The sequence below is a fragment of the Lampetra planeri genome, chromosome 59 (assembly GCF_965212315.1).
Source record: "Lampetra planeri chromosome 59, kcLamPlan1.2.h2, whole genome shotgun sequence".
In the NCBI taxonomy this organism is placed as follows: Eukaryota; Metazoa; Chordata; class Hyperoartia; order Petromyzontiformes; family Petromyzontidae; genus Lampetra; species Lampetra planeri.
In genome coordinates, this window is record NC_136165.1 from 3,611,942 (window position 1) to 3,631,799 (window position 19,858).

A 19,858-nucleotide genomic window follows, 5' to 3' on the forward strand; every position below is an offset into this window, starting at 1 on the left:
GCCGAAAATAATACATTTGTTGGTGTTGCCTGTGATGCGGTGAACGCTTCTCTGCAGCGGTGTACATGATCAAGAGCAGTCACTAGTGTGTGTGTGCGCGCATCAACATTCACCCCAGAATCTTTATTGAAACCGGAGGAATCCGATGAGTGCTAGATTTGAAGCTTTCGTGACTGCAAGGATTCATATTCCTAGGTTTTTTCGGTAAAGTCACGTAGGTAAAACATTAAAATTAATAAAAGTAAAATAAAATAAAAATCACGACGTTTCGGAGGCAACACAAGCTTCCGTCTTCAGGTGGAACGTCGTGATTTTTATTTTACTTTTATTAATTTTAATCTTTTACCTACGTGGCTTTACCGAAAAAACCTAAGAATATGTCTCCGATGAGCTATAAAGTTCTTCTTCACAGATATCCAATAGGGGCGGGTGAGAACCCGTTACCTGACGAGGCCTCAAATGTAGTTCGGTAACGTCTCTTTCTGTGGGCCGTTCTCTGACACGGGATGTTGTTTTTGCTTTGCGAGAGTTTCTTAGTTTCACGATGTGAACGCCGATGATGCAATTACAATAAGATTTTCTAAATTTGTTTATACACAAAAACAAATCCTCAATGTAAATCCCCACTCGTGCGTGTTTCAACGTCACCGTCCAGCGTGAAATCGATCGCAAGTGCCGGCAATGTTTTCGTGCAATTCGCGCAATAGTATGAACTCCTGTTCCTGCGATTACTCCGCTGAGTTAATCTCACACACGCGAGCATTCTCTCATCACTCGGTCTCATCACTTTCTCTCATCACTCTCTCTCTCTCTCGCTCGCATGCCATCGGCGAGGGTTTCCAGATGCGATTCGCGGAGAGCCAAAAATGTCCGCGGACGACGAAAAAACTATTTCGTTGTCCTTCCCCCGCACGTCCGATTGTCACGGCTGGCTACGTGCGACGTTTCGGAAGCAACACACGCTTCCGTCTTCAGGTGGAACCGTCACAGCCACGACAGCTGTATCAAGTAAATGAAGCTTGTGTTGCCTCCGAAACGTCGTGATTTTTATTTTATTTTACCTTTAATAATTTTAATGTTTTACCTACGTGACTTTACCGAAAAAACCTAAGAATATGAATCCTTGCAGTCACGAAAGCTTCAAATCTAGGATTTATATTTACGCGATCTAACTCAACAAACAAACAAAAAAAATCCTCCGACAAAAAATCTTTACCACGGATGACATCGGTCGCGAAAGCCCGCGTGTCAAAACTCAAATATGCTTCTCTCGCACAGGTACGAGGCCCTCTCGCTCGTGTCTGTCTACGCTGTCTACGTGGTGGCACTGCACTTCGACGCGCGCCTCCGCCGCGCCTTCACGCGCGTCTGCTTGTGCCTCCGCCCGGCCGGGGGGCAGCGCGGCCACCGCCATCAGCCGGGTCACGACCCCGAGACGCAGCCGCTCGTCGGCGTCGACGCGGCCGGCGAGGAACGCAGCGGCGGCACCTCGCGGCGCTCCTCGACGGGGGTCAACGACTTCCTGCACGGGCGCGCCAGGTCGGACAGCGGCGTCATCCTCAAGGACGGCTCGGACTACTCGCAGTTGACGCTCAGCCTGCACGGTCTCACCTCGCTCGAGGACGAGGGTCAGAGTTCGAACGCCGCCCCCGCTCCCCCGTCGAGTTCGTCCACGAGTCGGGTGTCGTTTTTAAATCCTTTATATTAAGTTCACTTGCTTGCTTGCGCGCTTGCTTGCTTGCGCGCTTACGACCGTGCAAATCTTTCGGTCGTTTTTTTAACCCACTTCCCGTGATCCAATCGAGCTGACATTTTTGCACACAGACTCGTTGTGCGTGACAATGTATTTTCGTGAAAAATTTTTTCCTAAATTTTACTCTTTTTAGGAAAAAATAAATTGTATTGAATTACCAATTGCTTAATGGTGGCAGGCAATCATCTGACCCATAGGTGGCAGCCATCTCAAGCCAGAGAACGAGATTACTTTAGCCGCCACGCATATAAAGGATTTATAGTGAAAAACTTTGTTTTCACGGGTAAATTTTTTTCGTGTGGGCACGCGGGCGTAGTGACACGTTCGGTGCCGGCCGTTTGAGATGAGTTGAGTGGGGAGTCGTCACGAGGAGGAGGAGGATGAGGGATTCGTTGTTGTCGGTTCAGAATATATCGATCGACGCAGTGGCCGCGTGGCAGTAGCCGTGCGGGAGCAAACCCGCCGGACGTCTGTGAAAACAAACTGGACTTCTGTGGACAAGGGTGGCGTAGATCCATCGGATTCCTCAAGGATAAATAAATAAATATTCTGATTCTGTTTAAATATCACGATTCCGTTTAAAGCTCGCCTCAAGACGCACTACGTTTCTCTCGCGAACCCGTTGTCATAATTAGCTCCTATAACTTATCAGTTTCCTCTGCCTGGCCGTTGGCCCACGATGTATTTGTTTATTTATTGTTGTGATCTACAACGCAGCGAGTGCCTTGCACGGAGGCGCTACGCGATTGTAATTTATTGCCACAATTATTCTTTTAATCAAGTCGTTTGGTGGTGGAGGGGATAACACCAACAATGCCAGCACAAACACTGCCGCCACGTTTATGTATGTACTAGCGGTAAGTACCTGGGCAACAGACACACACATCGACCTACACACACAGACATCGACTTACACACACACACATATGGACTCACACACACAGACATCGACTTTAGATACACACACACATGGAGTTACACACACACATGGACTAACACACACGCACATGCACCTACACACACACACACACAAAGAAATGGACTTACACACTTCCATGGAGCCACACACACACATGGACTGACATACACAGACACATCGACTCACACACATGTATGTTTGTTGTATGTGTGTTTGTTGAACTTCTATTGCACCATACGTGGCCAACCGTGCTAATGGGAAGTGCAGGAGGGATGGGGTGGTGTGGTCATCACCACGCCGTCCGCCTTTGTCTCCCCTCCCCAATGCTGATGTTTACACACACACCACACCGGGTACGAATTAAATTCAAGGCTGAGTCGACCTAGCGGAGGTCTGGGACCGTTTCAGATAATCGTAACTGCTATTTGGCTGTGAGCAGAAAATTCAGGTCGCCGGGTTCGTAACGCAGTACGCTAACAGCTCCACCACCACTCCCTCTAAAATGTTATTAATTACATAAAGGGGCGTTTAGATAATTATTTTCCTGCTATGAATTTCCACGTGATGAGCCACTTTGCTGAGCTATCATTTGCGATAGGCAGGTAGCTTTTGAAAAAGAGCTATGTAGCTCAGTGGGCCTTACCTGGTAAAATACAAAGAGTTGATAAGTTTCATCCACTGCACGTGATTAGAACCGAGTTCTAGATTTGAAGCTTTCGTGACTGCAAGGATTCATACTCTTAGTTCTTTCGGTAAAGTCACGTAGGTAAAAAATGAAATTAATAAAAATAAAACAATAAATACAAATTTTTTATTGTTTTATTTATTTAAAAAAACAATTTTTATTGTTTTATTTATTGTTTTATTTATTATTAATTTCATTTTTTACCTACGTGACTTTACCGAAATAACTAAGAGTATAGATCAGAGTTCTCAAGGGCGTGACGCGTTGATGGAGATGTTTTTTGGCTGCAATAACTTTCCAGGCCACTTCGTTGGAGCTATCATTCGTCCATAATCAAGGTTTTTGGGTCAGATCGCGTTATTTATAAATGTGGCGTAACCCTCCACCCGACACGGCCAAACAGTAAACAATGTCTTCTTGGTTTTTTCGGTAAAGTCACGTAGAAGGGAAGTAATAAAATAATAATTATTATTTTTATTATTTTATTACTTCCCTTCTACGTGACTTTACCGAAAAAACCAAGAAGATGAATCCCTGCAGTCACGAAAGCTTTAAATCGAAAAGTAAACAATGTGTCACGTTTTTTCAAAGGACAAAATAATTGACTTCTTTACCCCACCGGTGTGCTGAAGAGAGAATCAACAGCATTTTAAAATTTGAGTAGTACGACGTTTCGCTGATAATTACAATCAGCTTCACCGGGCCAAGAATGGTGAAGCTCTCCTGTTGCTTCCGGTCTTAAATAGAGCAGCATCAGGGTGACGTCATCATTTAATTCAATTCAATCTGGTGCAGTGATTCGAGGCAAAGAGGGGGAGGGTATTGTAATTATATAGATTGGTAATCATTCAATTGTTATTCATTGGTATTTGTTTTCCTTATAAGGAATTGTAATTGTATGTATTTAATAACACGCTTCCAGGTCGCACTCAGCCTGTAGCTGTCAGAGCGATTGAAATCATTTCCGTTTCTCTCAATTTCAATGGATTCTCTAATTAGTCTTGGCCAGTAACAATTAGTTTTACACAACGCTTCAACGTTATCAAAATCAATTGAGTGTCCTTGTTGACAAGCACGCTCTGCCACGGCCGACATTCGTGATGGCCAGCTCAATTCTCCCAGAGGTGGGCCTTAGCCGGTAAAAAAAAAATATGGGCCCAACACCTTGCGTTTGTACCCCCCAATCCCAACCGCAGAGCCGATGGGTCTGCTGCACGTGCCCCAGGGCGACGGGCGACGCGTGCTCTGGGCGCTGTCGCTGCCTGTGCTGCTGCTGCTGGCGCTGACGGTGCCCGACTGCCGCGCGAGACGAATGCGCCGCTTCTACCCCGTCACCTTCTTTATGGCCGCCGTGTGGATCAGCGCGCTCACCTACCTGCTCGTGTGGATGGTCACGGTGACGGGTGAGTCGGGGTGTCGAACTTTCCTTCGCGCCGTACGTAGCCGACCGTGGCTAATCGGATGTGCCGGGGGGGGGGAGGACAACAGACTAAACACAATAAGTAGTTCTAAAGAATCTTCTTGGTTCTTTCGGTAAAGTCACGTATAATGGAAATAATAAAATAATAAAGATATAACATAATAAAATAATAATGTTTTATTTTTATTATTTTTTTATTTCCATTCTACGTGACTTTACCGAAAGAACCAATAAGATGAATCCCTGCAGTCACGAAAACTTTAAATCGAGATATAGTTATAAAGAAGTGAGTTGTCAATCGAGATGATGATTTAAAAGTTGCACAGCTTCCAGTGGCTTACTCATATCGGAAGGAAGAGCGTTCCAGACGGCCGCAGAAGTGCGGTGACCCTCTTTGTTCGACGGCCAGCCAAAAGCGAGGATGGTCACGGTTACGGGTGAGTCTGAGCTCACCATCGTCGTCACTGATAGTGGTGAGATTATTTACGATCATCGCCGTCATCAGATAGTGATCATCATTGATATAAACATCGATCGGATGTTCCTTGCAGATCACCGATAGCATTGCTTTGAACTCAGACCGATATTTCAAAGAGACGGCGTTTGCCTTTACAGACATCCTTCAATATAAACGGAACGGATACGTTCGTGACAAGTTGTCCATCAAGAGAAACCAATTCCCTAAAATCCAGTTGCCGTATAACGAGGGGGGTTTTGGTCCTACCTGTCAGTTCACCGGCATTGAATTCAAGGGAGCCTGACCCTGCCTATGAGACACTCGCCCCTCCGATTAGCACGGCTGTCTACGTACGGCGCGAAAGAAGTTTGACGTACGCACGTACATGCTCCGTGCCGGCATTTTCTGCTTGCGCTGAATCGGTGCGAGCGAAATTATGCACTCCCATAAAAGGTCGTGTGGCTGATTGCATGCGTGCAAAAAAAGATATTTAAAAAAATGTCATGTGGAGGGACCACTATGGGAAGGAGATGTATTGTCTGCTTATCTGTTTCGTTACCTATTACAATGGCTTGCAGTTTAAAAGCCTACATTCATAATTCAACAGTGGGTGAGCTGAAAAGGCCAAATTGGTGCACATCTCTGAAGGGCATGATTTATAATACCGACGTATCCCTTATTAATATTGGCCGTCCCGTATTGCCGTAAGCTGGCATTGAAATTATAAAAATGCCATTTAACCCTCTCCCTCTTTTTTTCCCTTCAAATGAATCGTGCAATTATCAGTGTAATGGATCACAGCACAAGCTTCTTGCTGAGTGCTTTTGCACTTTTAATCTGGCATTTTTGCTGCTGCTACTGCTGCTTGCAGGAATTTGTATGACAAAATGACGAGTGTAATTTTTTTTGTTTACACGTTCGCGCTCATTTTAATTCTCCCACGTTTTATCCCGGGGCAATGGCGAGCCGTTGCCTTGGCGAATGGCCCACGGAAGCGGACATCACAGAGCCACTTACGAGATCCCTTTTGCAAGTGGCCTCTGGTTCTAGACACCTCGCGCGCAGTAAGGGGGCGGCACTTGCCGCCTGCCATATGACAGCTCCGTCCGTGTTCGTCGCAGATAAACTGACATTTCGAATGTCAGAGCTGAGACCGAAACTTCGTACGATGGTTTTTGTTTTTATTTGTGCAGTCATCGGTGAACGGGCTGGTGCATTGTTGTGAATTTCAAGTGGGGAAACCAAAAAAAACACATTCCTGCGGAGGGAGCTGGTAGGAACGTTGGGTTGCTCGGTCAATGGCCAGGGTCAACGGCAGCGTGGTGTATTCCGCAAATATTCCCGACTGTGAGGGCGGGCACAAGCCGGCGTGAGTAGTTTAAACATTGAGTTTTATAAGGGCACCACGGGGTGACCAGCCCTTCCCCACCCAGCCCCACCCAGCCCCACCCTCCCCAACCAGCCCCTCCCCACCCTCCCCCTCCCCACCCAGCCCCACTCTCCCCACCCAGCCCCTCCCCACCCTCCCCTCCCCACCCAGCCCCTCCCTCTCCCACCCAGCCCCTCCCCACCCTCCCACCCAGCCCCACCCTCCCCACCCAGCCCCTCCCAGCCATCCCCTCCCCACCCTGCCCCACCCTCTCCACCCTCCCCACCCTCCCCACCCAGCCCCTCCCTCCCTACCCAACCCCTCCCTGCACAATAGACGGACACAATAATCCCCCTATGGGCTGGTGGAACCAGTGGGTTCCTACCAGTATAAATTGGAATCTACGATTTGGTTGTGTCCGGGTGGAGAAGTGGCACAGTGGGCACTGCTCTATGAACCTGATGAGTGATTCCTAGCCATGGCTAACATCAATGTACGGCGAGCGATACCTTAAACAGTCCTGCGCTACCCCCCCCCCCCCCCCAAAAAAAAGGGGGGCTGTAAACGCACGTGAATGAATATCGCTATAAATCAGCGGTTGCCAACTGGCGTCTTCCCTAGCCGCATGCGGCTCTTTAAACCCAGCACACGCGGTTCTATCGAAGGAGCATAACGTAGAAGCGTACAATCACAGTAGTAGCAAAGAATAATGAATGTGTCCCGTGCTGTGCCGAAAACTGTCAATACAGGGACTCCTCCACTTACGAACGTGTTATATTCCAGAGGTCTGTTCGTAAGTCGATTTGTTGTTAGTCCAACTTTACTCCTGCCGATTCCAAACGTGTGGTACGGCGTGTACACTAAACACGGGGAATGGCTTTAAAAGTTGCGTAATGTGTAGATATAGATGCCACTGGTTCTTCACGTTCTGCAGATGTAGATGCCATTGGTTATTCACATTCTACAGATGTATATGCTACTGGTTCTTCACGTTCTGCAGATGTAGATGCCACTGGTTCTTCACGTTCTACAGATGTAGATGCCACTGGTTCTTCACGTTCTGCAGATGTAGATGCCACTGGTTCTTCACGTTCTGCAGATGTAGATGCTACTAGTTCTTCACGTTCTGCAGATGTAGATGCCACTGGTTCTTCACGTTCTGCAGATGTAGATGCCACTGGTTCTTCACGTTCTGCAGATGTAGATGCCACTGGTTCTTCACGTTCTGCAGATGTAGATGCCACTGGTTCTTCACGTTCTGCAGATGTAGATGCCACTGGTTCTTCACGTTCTGCAGATGTAGATGCCACTGGTTCTTCACGTTCTACAGATGTAGATGCCACCACCGCCATCTATCGCACGGCGGTTGAACTTACGACTCTCGGTCCCAACAGGCAACTTGACATACGGACAGGTTTGTTCGCATCTCTGAAAGTTCGTAAGTCGAATGTTTGTAAGTACAGGAGTCCCTGTATAGATGTAGTGACATAGAACGGTCACTACTGTGTCAGCCCGTACGAGGGCTGGGGGCCCCAAGGGGGTGCCTGGGGGGTCACGTGGTGGAGGGACCCGGACCTTCCCAGAGGTGGGGGGGAAGGGAGGCGTGGCCTGGGAAGGGAGGCGTGGCCTGGGCGGAGCCGGCCACGCCAGAGCAGATATAAGCGTGGTGTGAACGCAGAGCGCGGCTGTTGTACTCCGAAGTGAAGACGACATCATCAGTCCTCAAGTCCCGGGTCGTCGTCCTGGGCCAGGCAGGCCGTTGCCTGGTCCATTGCCTGCCTGGTCCAGTCTGTGTCGTGTTCCAGAGTGTTAGTGAGTTGAGGAAGGTGGTCACCACCTCATGTACAGTGTTATATTACTTACCGTTTAATAAATAGTGTTGCCTCCAAGCTGTGTGTGTGTGTTTGCACCTAATTCGAACCCACTACATTTATATGCACACACTTATATATATATACATACACTTTATCGCTTTGAGGGACTTGTGGGTACTTTTTGGGCCTTTTGGCCATTACAAGTTGGCTACCCCCAGCGGGAATGAATGTAAGGTCAGTGACACATGATCGTTAAAATCCCGTTCACAGGGGTGGGTTGACTCAGCCCATCTACCCCCTTCGGGAGCCTTGCCATAGGAACGTGGAATTTCCAGCTGTAAGCGCTTACAGCCGCTTACAACACAGGGTTGTAAGCGGCAGATGAGTAGCGATGCCTCGGTGCTCCGTTTGAGCAGTTCATCACTTTTGACTTTTTGACCAACGTCAAAACATTATTGATGTGAAATTAACAACAAAGAGATGAACAGGTACCATCAATTTTTAGGTTCGTTTTTAAATCATCTAAACGCGTGTCGATTCTTAACGTGGAGGGCGAAAAACCGGAGGACCCGGAGAAAAATCCACGCATCCACAGACAGAGAGAGATACACGCAAGCTCCAAATACGGTATACAGCAGGCGTGGTGGTCGGGATTGATCTCACGACATCGTGCATACCGGGCGAGGGAGCTAACATCTCGTTTATAAACGGGATGGATGCGAGACATCGCGTAAAGATTTCGGACATACTCGAAACTCCGGGCGTCCCTTTTTGGCGCCCCTTAAAAGGGAAAGCCCTTTGATTTGTGGTACTGTAACATCTACAGAGACTCGGGTTGCCTCTTGCCAGGGCTGCGTGTGTGCATACAGATGTGTGTGCATGCGTGTGCACAGTGTTTGGGCTCGTCCTGTGGCGTTATGGGGAGGTTCTAGATTTTAAGCTTTCGTGACTGCAATGATTCATATTCTTAGGTTTTTTCGGTAAAGTCACGTAGGTAAAAAATTTAAATTAATAAAAGTAAAATAAAAATAAAATAAAAATCACGACGTTTCGGAGGCAACACAAGCTTCCGTCTTCAGGTGGAACTGTCACAGCACGATAGCTGCATCAAGTGAGAGAAATTCCGAGAAAACAGTATTTGTATACTATGGAAACCTCATTTGCCAGTAAAAATATGATAAAGGCGCACGCCTTTTGGCGTCATCTGGTCCAACCCATGTGAGACTAGGCTCTAAGGAAAGCTGTCTCGGGTGTGGACCAATCAACTTCAAGAACAGTGCACATACATTATCAGAGTTATGTCTTTTGTTTGTAGAATGACTGCAGGTATTGCGGTCTATAAAAGGTGTCAGTTTTGTTGCCAGATAGAAGGGTAAAAAAACAATTATCAGTATTTGTATATATACTGGTTGAGGGTGGAAGGAGCCATGGGGAGGGTTGGTGCAGTGGTTTGAGCGCACTGCGCCTGCAAAGCCAGTAACCCGAGTTCGATCCCTGGCCACGGTCAACATCAGTGGCCAAGGGGCCGTCCATAAATGACGTCACGCACCTAGGGGGGGGGGAGTCAGACATTTGTGACGATATGTGACGAGGAGGGGGTGGGAAATGTGACGTCACATCAAAATGTGCAACTTTAGATAAATATAGAATTGTTATAACAACACTAATTGTTATAGCAACACTCCTACAACATCAGAGTGCAGCGCCATATTAAATACGCACTACAACGACAATAGTTTAAAGCGATTTGAAGCATTTTTTTTTAATGAAAATATGGTTTTGGGGAGGGGGTGGGGGGCAGAGCTTTGTGACGTCATATTTGAGGGGGGGTCTGACTTTTTGTCTCGCCGTGTGACGAGGGGCGGTGGGGGTCAAAAATCGTCCAAAATCGCGTGAACTGTTTCTGGGCCTCCTCTGTGCACTGGTGTAGACATCAGCACGGTGTAGACCAGGGGTCGGCAACCAAAATAACAAGAAGAGCCATTTCTTTCAAATTCGGTACAAAATTCAGTATTTCAAGAGCCGCAATGCATCTGAGTACATACTGTACTCACGTACATATCGTCAAGAAGCAGCCCGTAAAGAGCCGCATGCGGCTCCGGAGCCGTAGGTTGCCGACCCCTGGTGTAGACAAATGTGCCCGGGCAATTGCCCCCCCCCCCCCTCCTTGTGTTGTACCGGTCTTCATGGAGGCTCTCTAAAAGCACTTCCCGCAAAGAGCATGTGGAGGGGATCTTCGTCTTTTATGATGTGCGTGTGTGCGTGCGTGCGTGCGCACATGGGTTTGAGCATGAGCGTTGCGTGTGTGGCCATGCGTATGTACATGCTTGAGTGTGTGTCTGTGTGTCTCATTCTTGTATATTACAGTGTTCTCAGAATGTTTGAATGCACGACTGTGTGTGTGTGTGCGTGGGGAGCGGTATAAAACAGGCGACCCGGGTTCACTTCCCGCTCACGGCCAACACCAGTGATGAATATCTGAACCGGTCCTGGGCCTCCTCTAGGTCGACTCGGCCTCAAATGAGTACCTGGTACGGTGTGTAAACATCGCCTCTTCGGGAGACAAAAGGGGCTGGGTGGGGAGGGAGGGGCTGGGTGGGGAGGGGCTGGGTGGGAAGGGTGGGGCTGGGTGGGGAGGGGAGGGTGGGGAGGGGCTGGGTGGGGAGGGTGGGGAGGGTGGGGAGGGGCTGGTCACCCCGTGGTGCCCTAATAAAACTCAACATTTAACCTACTCACGCCGGCTTGTGCCCACCCTCACAGTCGGGTCGTAATGTTGGTCACCCACCCCCTCGTGTGTCACAATGCCCGGTTTCATAGGTGCCACTCGCGAACAGCACTTGCCCCTACAGTCTTGGGGCACCACGGTGGCTAGGAGATGTTAACTACCTCGCCCGGTATACAGGAAGTCGTGAGTTCGATCCCAACCCTGACGCCTGTTGCTGTATATTTGGAGTTTGCGTGTCTCTCTCTCTCTCTCGTCATCATCATCACGGTGGCTAGGAGATGTTAACTACCTCGCCTGGTATACAGAAGGTTGTGGGTTCCATCTCGACCCAGATGCCTGTTGTATATTTGGCGTTTGCGTGTTCTCCCCGCGGTCGCGTGGATTTTTCCCCCGGGTCCTCCTGTTTTTCCCTCCACATTTACAATCAACATCACGCGGTTTCAGAGCATTCGGCTGCTGCTCATCGCCACGTGAACGGCAAGTCACTTGGTCGAGCTCGCATTTGTGATGGTCAGGTCGCTTGTGGATAAATAAACACATTCCTCCTGCGGAGGGAGCTGGTAGGGACGTTGGGTTGCTCGGTCAATGGCCAGGGTCAACGGCGGCGTGGTGTATTCCGCAAATATGCCCGACTGTGAGGGCGGGCACAAGCCGGCGTGAGTAGGTTAAACGTTGAGTTTTATAAGGGCACCACGGGGTGACCAGCCCCTCCCCACCCAGTCCCACCCCTCCCACCCCCCACCAAACCCCACCCTCCCCACCCAGCCCCTCCCTCCCCTCCCCACCCAGCCCCTCCCCACCCTCTCCTCCACACCCTCCCCACCCAGCCCCTCCCTCCCCTCCCCACCCAGCCCCTCCCTCCCCACCCAGCCCCTCCCCACCCTCCCCTCCCCACCCAGCCCCTCCCCACCCAGCCCCTCCCTGCACGACGGACACAATAATCCCCTGTGGGCTGGTGTAACCAGGAGGTTCCTACCAGTAGAACATGTTTTTCATAGTTAAGGCTATATGGGGCGAGGGTAGAATTTCTGTCTTTTGTCTGTTGTGCAGGCGAGACACTGGGCATCCCGGACACGGTGATGGGTCTCACCCTGCTGGCCATCGGCACGAGCCTCCCCGACACCATCACCAGCCTGCTGGTGGCCAGAGAGGGTAAGTGGCTGTCACCAGACAACAACAACAACGACGACCACAACAACAACAACAACGCAGCCAGCCCGCCCAGTGGCGTACCGATCGTGGGGGGCAAGGGACTGCTGCCTTGCCCCCTCCCCGCCCCCCCCCCCCCCCCACGTGGCCAAAGCTACCGGTGTAAAATGACAGCAGACGCTTATTTAAAACCCAGTTTAAATGTATTTGTATGTAACTTCACCAACAACAACTTGTGCGAGCCACGTGCTGGGTTTCTGACCGCTCGACGCCAACCTCCGCCTATCCCCCCACCCACCACCCACCACCACCACCACCGACCACTCTCCCCTTGCCATTCTCCCTGCGCTGCTACCGCCGCAGGCAAAGCCGACATGGCCATGTCCAACATCGTGGGCTCCAACGTGTTCGACATGCTGTGCCTGGGCCTTCCCTGGCTCTTGCGCACTGCCTTCGTGTCCCCGTCGGGCCCGGCCCACGTGAGCAGCGCTGGACTCGTCTACTCGGCGTCGTCGCTGCTCATCTCGCTGGCGCTGCTGCTCGCGTGCGTCCACGCGGCACGCTGGCACCTCAGCCGGCCCTTGGGCGCCGCGTGCCTCGCCGCGTACCTCGTGTTCGTCGCCGTCGCCGTCCTGCACGAGGTCGGCGTGCTGGGCGGTGACCCCGCCGCCCGCGTCTGCGGAAAGTGAACCCTGAGCAGCCCTGGAGCACGAAGCCGCGGGAGGGGGGGGGGGGGGCGGGCAGTCGGTCACTCGGTCGGTCACTCGCTTGGTCGGTTGCTCGGTCGATCACTCGCTCGGTCAATCGCTTCATCGGTGAGTCGGTCGGTCAGTCGGACGCCCGGTTGCTTGCTCGGACGGTCTCTCGCTCGATCAGTCGCTTGGTCGGTCGCTCGGTTGCTTGGTCGGTCAGTCGCTTAGTTGCTCGTTCAGAAGGTCGCTCGGTGGGTCAGTCGCTTTTTTCGGTCACTCGGTTGCTCGTTCAGTCAGTCGGTCGGTCGCTCGCTAGGTTATTCGTTCATTCAGTCGGTCACTCGGTGGGTCAGTCACTAGGTCCGTCGCTCAGTTGCTCGTTCAATTGGTGACTCGGTCAGTCAGTCACTCGGTCGGTCGCCTGCCGCCTGTCCAGAGTCCGGCAGATTTCAGGAGTTTGTTGTTGTCGATTGTGTCCCAGTCACATCCACGGACAATGAGGTGGCAGTGCGTTGTGCGTTTAACGCCCGCAGTGCGTTGCACCCTGCAGACAATGTTTGCGATGCTGCGTTGGCAGTGGTGCACAAAGCACAAGTAACAGAAAGTCAACACCGTCCCTCAATGATAAAAATATCTAACGGACGACGGTTCGGGTAATGGCCCTTCTTCATGTGAAAGGCTATCATGCGTGCAGTATCCATTGTGTGCTTCATGCATGGCCATGGTGCGTGTGGAATGCATTTTGCGTCATCAATGCGGGCATGTGACATGTGCAGGGCATGGTCAGAAAATCAATCCCAAGGTCACAATCGTGCTTTAGGCTATTTTTAAAATTATAACTAGAACTGTTTTTTATTTCACCAGCTAAGGCCCACTGAGCTATGTAGCTCTTTTGCAGAAGCGACCTGGCCACAAGTGACGGCTCAACGAAGTGGCTCATCACGTGGAAATGTACAGCAGCCAAATACTCGAAACGCGTGTTTCTAAATGCGGAGGTAATAAACTCGTTAAAAAAGTTTTTTTTATCAACAACTTCGTTTAACTCATGGTCGAGAAGTACGTCAATGGCACCTGAGACACGTGGCACCTGCGTTTTGTGCAAGCCGATTCCACATATATAAATAATAAGGGGTCCACACAAAATGTAAATTGCTTTAAAGTAGCGAATTAATTGATTAATTGATGGCGAATTTGATACAGGCATGCATTGTCACCTAATCTGAGTACGTGTACAAAATGTGAAATTGATTGGACAACGGGAAGTGGACGAAATTTTGATTACAAGATTTGACCACGACAAATGGAGGAATCAAGTTAAGTTAAACCGTTGAAAAAACCGAAGGACCCAGAGAAAAATCCACGCGACCACGGGGAGAGACACATGCAGACTCCAAAATATACAAGTGTCAGGGTCGGGGTCGGGATCGAACCCACGGCCTTCCCGTATACCAAGCGAGGTAGTTAACATCTCACCACCACGACGCCCGACCTAATCCGTGTACCATTGGTCTGGTTTGGATTGCCAGGTTAGTGGCATAGCCTGGCCTTTCCGCTGGAGAGAAAACAACCTCCACTTGAGTCCCCTCACTTGCACCTTCCGCGCGGTGTTTGAACTGTCCGTCTCTCCCCTTGCCCGCCCGTAGACGCCCCGTGGCCTCGTTATTCTGAGCCTTGGCGTGTGTCGGATGGCTCATGAAGAGCAAATCGTTGTTGCTCATTGAAAAACAAAAGAAATATGTACAGTACCTGTCGTGAACTCCACTGCTGGACAAAGCAAAATAAAAATAACCTGAAATAATGAATCTGGAATTTCGTTTGAAGTTCGCAGAAACTCGCTGTCTTGTTGTTATTGTTAAATCCTTTATATTAAGTTCACTTGCTTGCTTGCTTACGACCGTGCAAATCTTTCGGTCGTTTTTTAACCCACTTCCCGTGATCCAATCGAGCTGACATTTTCCACACAGACTCGTTGTGCGTGACAATTAATGTTTTACACTTTTATTTAATTACCAATTGCTTAATGCTGCCATGCAATCATCTGACCCATAGGTGGCAGCCATCTCAAGCCAGAGGACGAGAGGACTCTAGCCGCCACGCATATAAAGGATTTAGAGTGAAAAACTTTGTTTTTACGGGTTATACTTGTTTCATCACTTGACTCGGAAACGTTCGTGAAACGTTCCGGTTTTCAGCGTTCATTTTCTGAAGCTGTACCCCCCCCCCCCCCCCCAACTTTCGACGTGAACGGGGAAGAGAGATGGGGGCTGGCGGGAAGTCCCGTTGTTTCGAAGCCGCGATTCGTATCGCGTTTAAAAAATGTCACCGTGCGCACATCCACGCGAGGCATTGGAAAGCGATCGTCGAGTTAATCACGCGCCGCGTGATTTGAAGGCGCGCTCCGCGGATGTAATCGTCGGAAAAGTCATCCGTGCGCGGTGCTAACCCGGCCGTGTTCAAAACGAATTGCGCCCGCACTGAGATTGACCCGGTATCTTCCGCTCCAGCTCACATTTTCCGGCGAGCAAGAGTCCACCGCCGTTGGCATCAGCAGCAGCAACAGCAGCAGCAGCAGCAACAGCAGCAGCAGCAACAGCAGCAGCAGCAGCAACAGCAGCAGCAGCAGCAACAGCAACAGCAGCAGCAACAGCAGCAGCATCTATACAATTCTCCGGCACGCGCCGTGACAGGGTCGTGCAAGGTCCGAGCGTGTCCGTCGAGCGCTCGCCGAGCTGCATTGGCTTCCGGTTGGCGGAGCGAATACGTTCTAAGGTAGCGGTCGTCACACGCAAAACGTTTGCCACACAAGTGAGGCGCAATGCCTCGCTAATCTTGTCAAGGGAGCATAGACCATCATCACGCGAACTTTGGTCACCCTCGTAGCGGCGGCTTTCGGCTGATGGCCATCAAACAAGGACGGTTACCGCATCGGATTGCGCTTCTGCGCCGTCTGGAACGCTCTTGCGATATTGGGAAGCCACTGGAGCTTTGCACTTTTACATCTCAATTGAAAACTCATTTCTGTAGAACTGCTTTTTGTTTTTAGTTCGTTGTCCTTCCCCGCACCTCCGATTAGCACCGTTGGCTACGAAATAAGTTCGACACACGTTGAAAATGCATCGTACGTAGTAAGTATGTTGAACTTCTTTCGCACCGTACGTAGCCAACCGCGCAAAATCGTCGCTCCCAACCCTGGGGGACACGAGAGCCTTTCAGGGGCCTGGAAAGTGGGGGGGGGGGGGGGGCTCAGCCCGTGGCATGGATACCGTGCAGGACAAATTTCCGACGCGCGCAGAGAACGCGGAAGCCACGTTGCAGAGACGAACGCCCTCATGCGTTGTGGAGCGTTTCACGCTTTCAGGATCGATCGGGCGACAGCACTTCAGCGTCTCAGAATCAGAATCTGTACTTTTGCCGGAGAAATCCGATGCGCCGATGAAGCGTTTTTATTTTTCACAATGAAGCTGTCACGTGGCCAAGTGTGACAATTAATTTTGGATTTTTTTTTCCCGGCAAGCCGCCGTGTTGAGTCACAAGCGAAAGTCTGACAATTGTACATCTCTCTGCAGAGCGTAGATTATTACATCCGGGCATCATCAGTTGGTTAGCCAGCGCGTTCAGACTCCTGAGATTCACCGATATCCAATATTGCTCACTCAAGATCTGACGTCAGACCTACGCCAATCGATCATGGGGGTGGGGGGGGGTGGTTACTTGATCATACTTCACCACGTTGGTTAATGCAAGTTTGTTATGGGGAGGGCGGGGGGGGGGCGGTGGGTGAGGGGAGGAGGGAGTTGATTGGGTTTAGATATTACTCGCTACTGATGTTATAACCGTGGCTGAGAATTGAACTCGTGCTCGGCAAACGCTCGTTATTTAAGACTTAAAATCAGCGCCGGTAACGATCAGGAATTCTCCACCGTGATGCTTCATAAATCCTTAATTTGCCGGGCGCCCTTAACGAAGATGCTAATTGATTTTGATGCCATTTTTCCGACGAGTCCGGGGTGACTCATTGCGTTCCGTACCAGCGATCTTTTCAAATGAGCGTCAAGAAGAGGAGGAGGAGGAGGATCTTCGGCTCAGGCAATCTGCGGATAGCAAAGCCTTGCGAGGAGGGAGGGGGGTGGGGTAAGAGATGTGGGAGTAACGAGATGGGTGGGGACATACGATGCGAATTGAGGACAATGACACCGTCAGACGGAGCTGTCCGCTAATGGCACTTTAATGAAGTTTTGAGCCTGACAAATGGGGGTTACTTTTCAAAGGGCCATTTACCAAATGGGACATTGACTGTTTGAGGTCATGGGGGAGGGGAGGGGGGTGTACCCCAACGACGCATTTGAAGAGAGAGCCATCGATGAGCAATAAAGAAAGGATGTAATGGCCCAGTTGCCTGTGTAAATACAATCCCGCACGCCAATCATCGCTCTGTGTAAATAGGAGCCAGGCATGCAAAGAATATATGACAACACACAAGCGTTCGCGACCAATATCCATCACGTAGGTTTTTCTTTGGGTGAGATCGTGTAAATATATAAATGTGTCGTTAAACCCGTCACCACCCGACAGAGCCGATTTAGTAAGGTTTGTCACGTAAACAGAACGTGGCCAATTCGTTACTGGTACAAGCACTAACCGGTGTGTTGGAGAGCGAATCCACAATATTTACACAAAAAACCTATTCTATGGATGTATTACAACGTTAGGCCAAGCGCCTCCGTTCTATAAGCGCATTTTACACTCCGCTGTGCATCGACCCGTCTTGTTATGTATATTTTTTTTTAAGGCGACACATTTGTCAATAACACTGGCCCGTATCCACAGCAGGAAGAAGGCACCATTGCCTGAAACGTCGAATGTTGTACACCCCTCCCTCCCTTTAGGGCAGTTTTATCGATGAATATGTTTGTTTTGAGAATAAAAAAAATCGTTTCAATCCCAGTAAACATGCCAACGTTGAACCAACGTTGACCCAACGTTGGCATGTGGTTGCCTCAACCTTCCACGTTGACTGGGATGCCACCGGCCAGAGGTTAATTGGGTTCATACAGCACTGCAAATGTTTATTTATTTATTTATGATTTACACTGACGAATCGAGAGGGAGGGAGAGAGAAAGAGGACTTCCCAACATTGAGCAAAGGCACGACTTGCCGATGGGATTTTAACACTATACAATTAAAACTATTTAAATCCTTTATATTAAGTTCACTTGCTTGCTTGCTTGCACGCTTACGACCGTGCAAATCTTTCGGTCGTTTTTAACCCACTTCCCGTGATCCAATCGAGCTGACATTTTGCACACAGACTCGTTGTGCGTGACAATTTATTTTAGTGAAAAATTTTTTTTCCAAAATTTTCCACTTTTTAGGACATTTTTTTAAATATTTAATTACCAATTGCTTAATGGTGGCAAGCAATCATCTGACCAATAGGTGGCAGCCATCTCAAGCCAGAGGACGAGAGGACTCTAGCCGCCCGTTTCAAAGACCAATGTGGGCTGGGTTGTGGCCCATTGAACACGCATATAAAGGATTTATAGTGAAAAACTTTGTTTTTACGGGTAAATTTGTTTGTATTTAACCAGCTCAGGCCCACCGAGCTCTTCATAGCTCTATTTCAGAAGCGCAAATGATAGCGCAACGAAGTTGGCGCTTATCACGTGTAAATTTATAGCGGGCAAAATGTTTTTTTTAAAACGCGTGATGTCGATCCTGAATGTGGAGGGGAAAAACCGGAGGACCCGGAGAAAAATACACGCCACCACGCTGAAAACACGCAAACTCACGACATATACAGCCGTCAGGCTCGGTCGGGATCGAACCCATGACCTCCTGTATACCGGGCGAAGTAGTTAACATCTCCCAGCCACCGTGCTAACCTTGTGTAGTTTGCAAGCTAGTGTAAGTCACGGCTCGAATTTGACATTTCTGCAAGGGGAGTGGTTATTTTTTTTCTGCGTTGACTGACAATTTTTCCCAATTCCCGATTTGAAGCTTTTGTGACTGCAAGGATTCATCCTCTTTGTTTTTTTCGGTAAAGTCACGTAAAATAAAATAAATGAAAACAATTAAATTAAATCACGACGTTTCGGAGGCAACACACGTTTCGAAGGCAACACAAGCTGGTGTTGCGCCCGAAACGTCGTGATTTAATTTAGTTGTTTTCATTTATTTTATTTTTTACCTACGTGACTTTACCGAAAAAAACAAAGAACATGAATTTTTCCCAACTGGTTTTTATTTATTTCAACAGGTAACGCCAGGCCCACTGATCTACACAACACACACACGCGCGCGCGCATAGCTCTTGTTCAGCAAGCGACGTGGCTATCACAAACGATGGCTTCAAATAACAGCAACACAACAACATCAACAACAACAAAATACTGTGTCCGAAAAAATAAACCCATGCGGGCGGGCGGGCGGGCAATCGATGACCTCCCACCACCACCACCACCTTTACGCGTTTTGTATTCTGTCCCGTAAGACAAACAAACAGCACTGTACCTATGATTGTGCCCCTGCGTTCAAGGGGGTGGGGGTGGGGGGGGGTGGTGGGGGGGGGAATAGCCCAGAGCGCGCCTCCGTGTTCAGAGTTGGTTGAGATGCTCTGGTTGCCAGGGCTACGGTCGCCCGTCACCTTGGCAACCGGCTGGCGTGCACTAAGGGAGACGAGAGAGCGCGCGCGCGCGCGCGCAGTTTGTCTGTGTGGGTGGGTGGGTGGGGGAGTGGTGGCGCAGCGGTTGGGTCCAATCGCGTTGCACAAACCCCGCGTGACCTTGAGCTGCCGGGTGACCTTGGGCTGCCGGGTGATGATGTCGCGCCGGGGGAGAGACAAAGGCGGCCGGGCGTGGTGTTGGCTACACTACCC

The 19,858-nt window shown here is 49.8% G+C and overlaps 1 protein-coding gene across 1 annotated transcript in view; it reads left to right on the forward strand.

Moving 5' to 3' along the window:
• SLC24A5 (solute carrier family 24 member 5) overlaps positions 1 to 13,007 on the forward strand; it is a 29,066-nt gene extending 16,059 nt beyond the window's left edge. Inside the window, exons 6-9 of the mRNA XM_078618755.1 lie at positions 1,279 to 1,628; positions 4,554 to 4,760; positions 12,193 to 12,294; positions 12,655 to 13,007. Coding sequence (XP_078474881.1) covers positions 1,279 to 1,628; positions 4,554 to 4,760; positions 12,193 to 12,294; positions 12,655 to 12,980 — 985 coding nt within the window. The 3' untranslated portion in view covers positions 12,981 to 13,007. The remainder of the gene's footprint in view (positions 1 to 1,278; positions 1,629 to 4,553; positions 4,761 to 12,192; positions 12,295 to 12,654) is intronic.
• Positions 13,008 to 19,858: the final 6,851 nt, after the last annotated feature.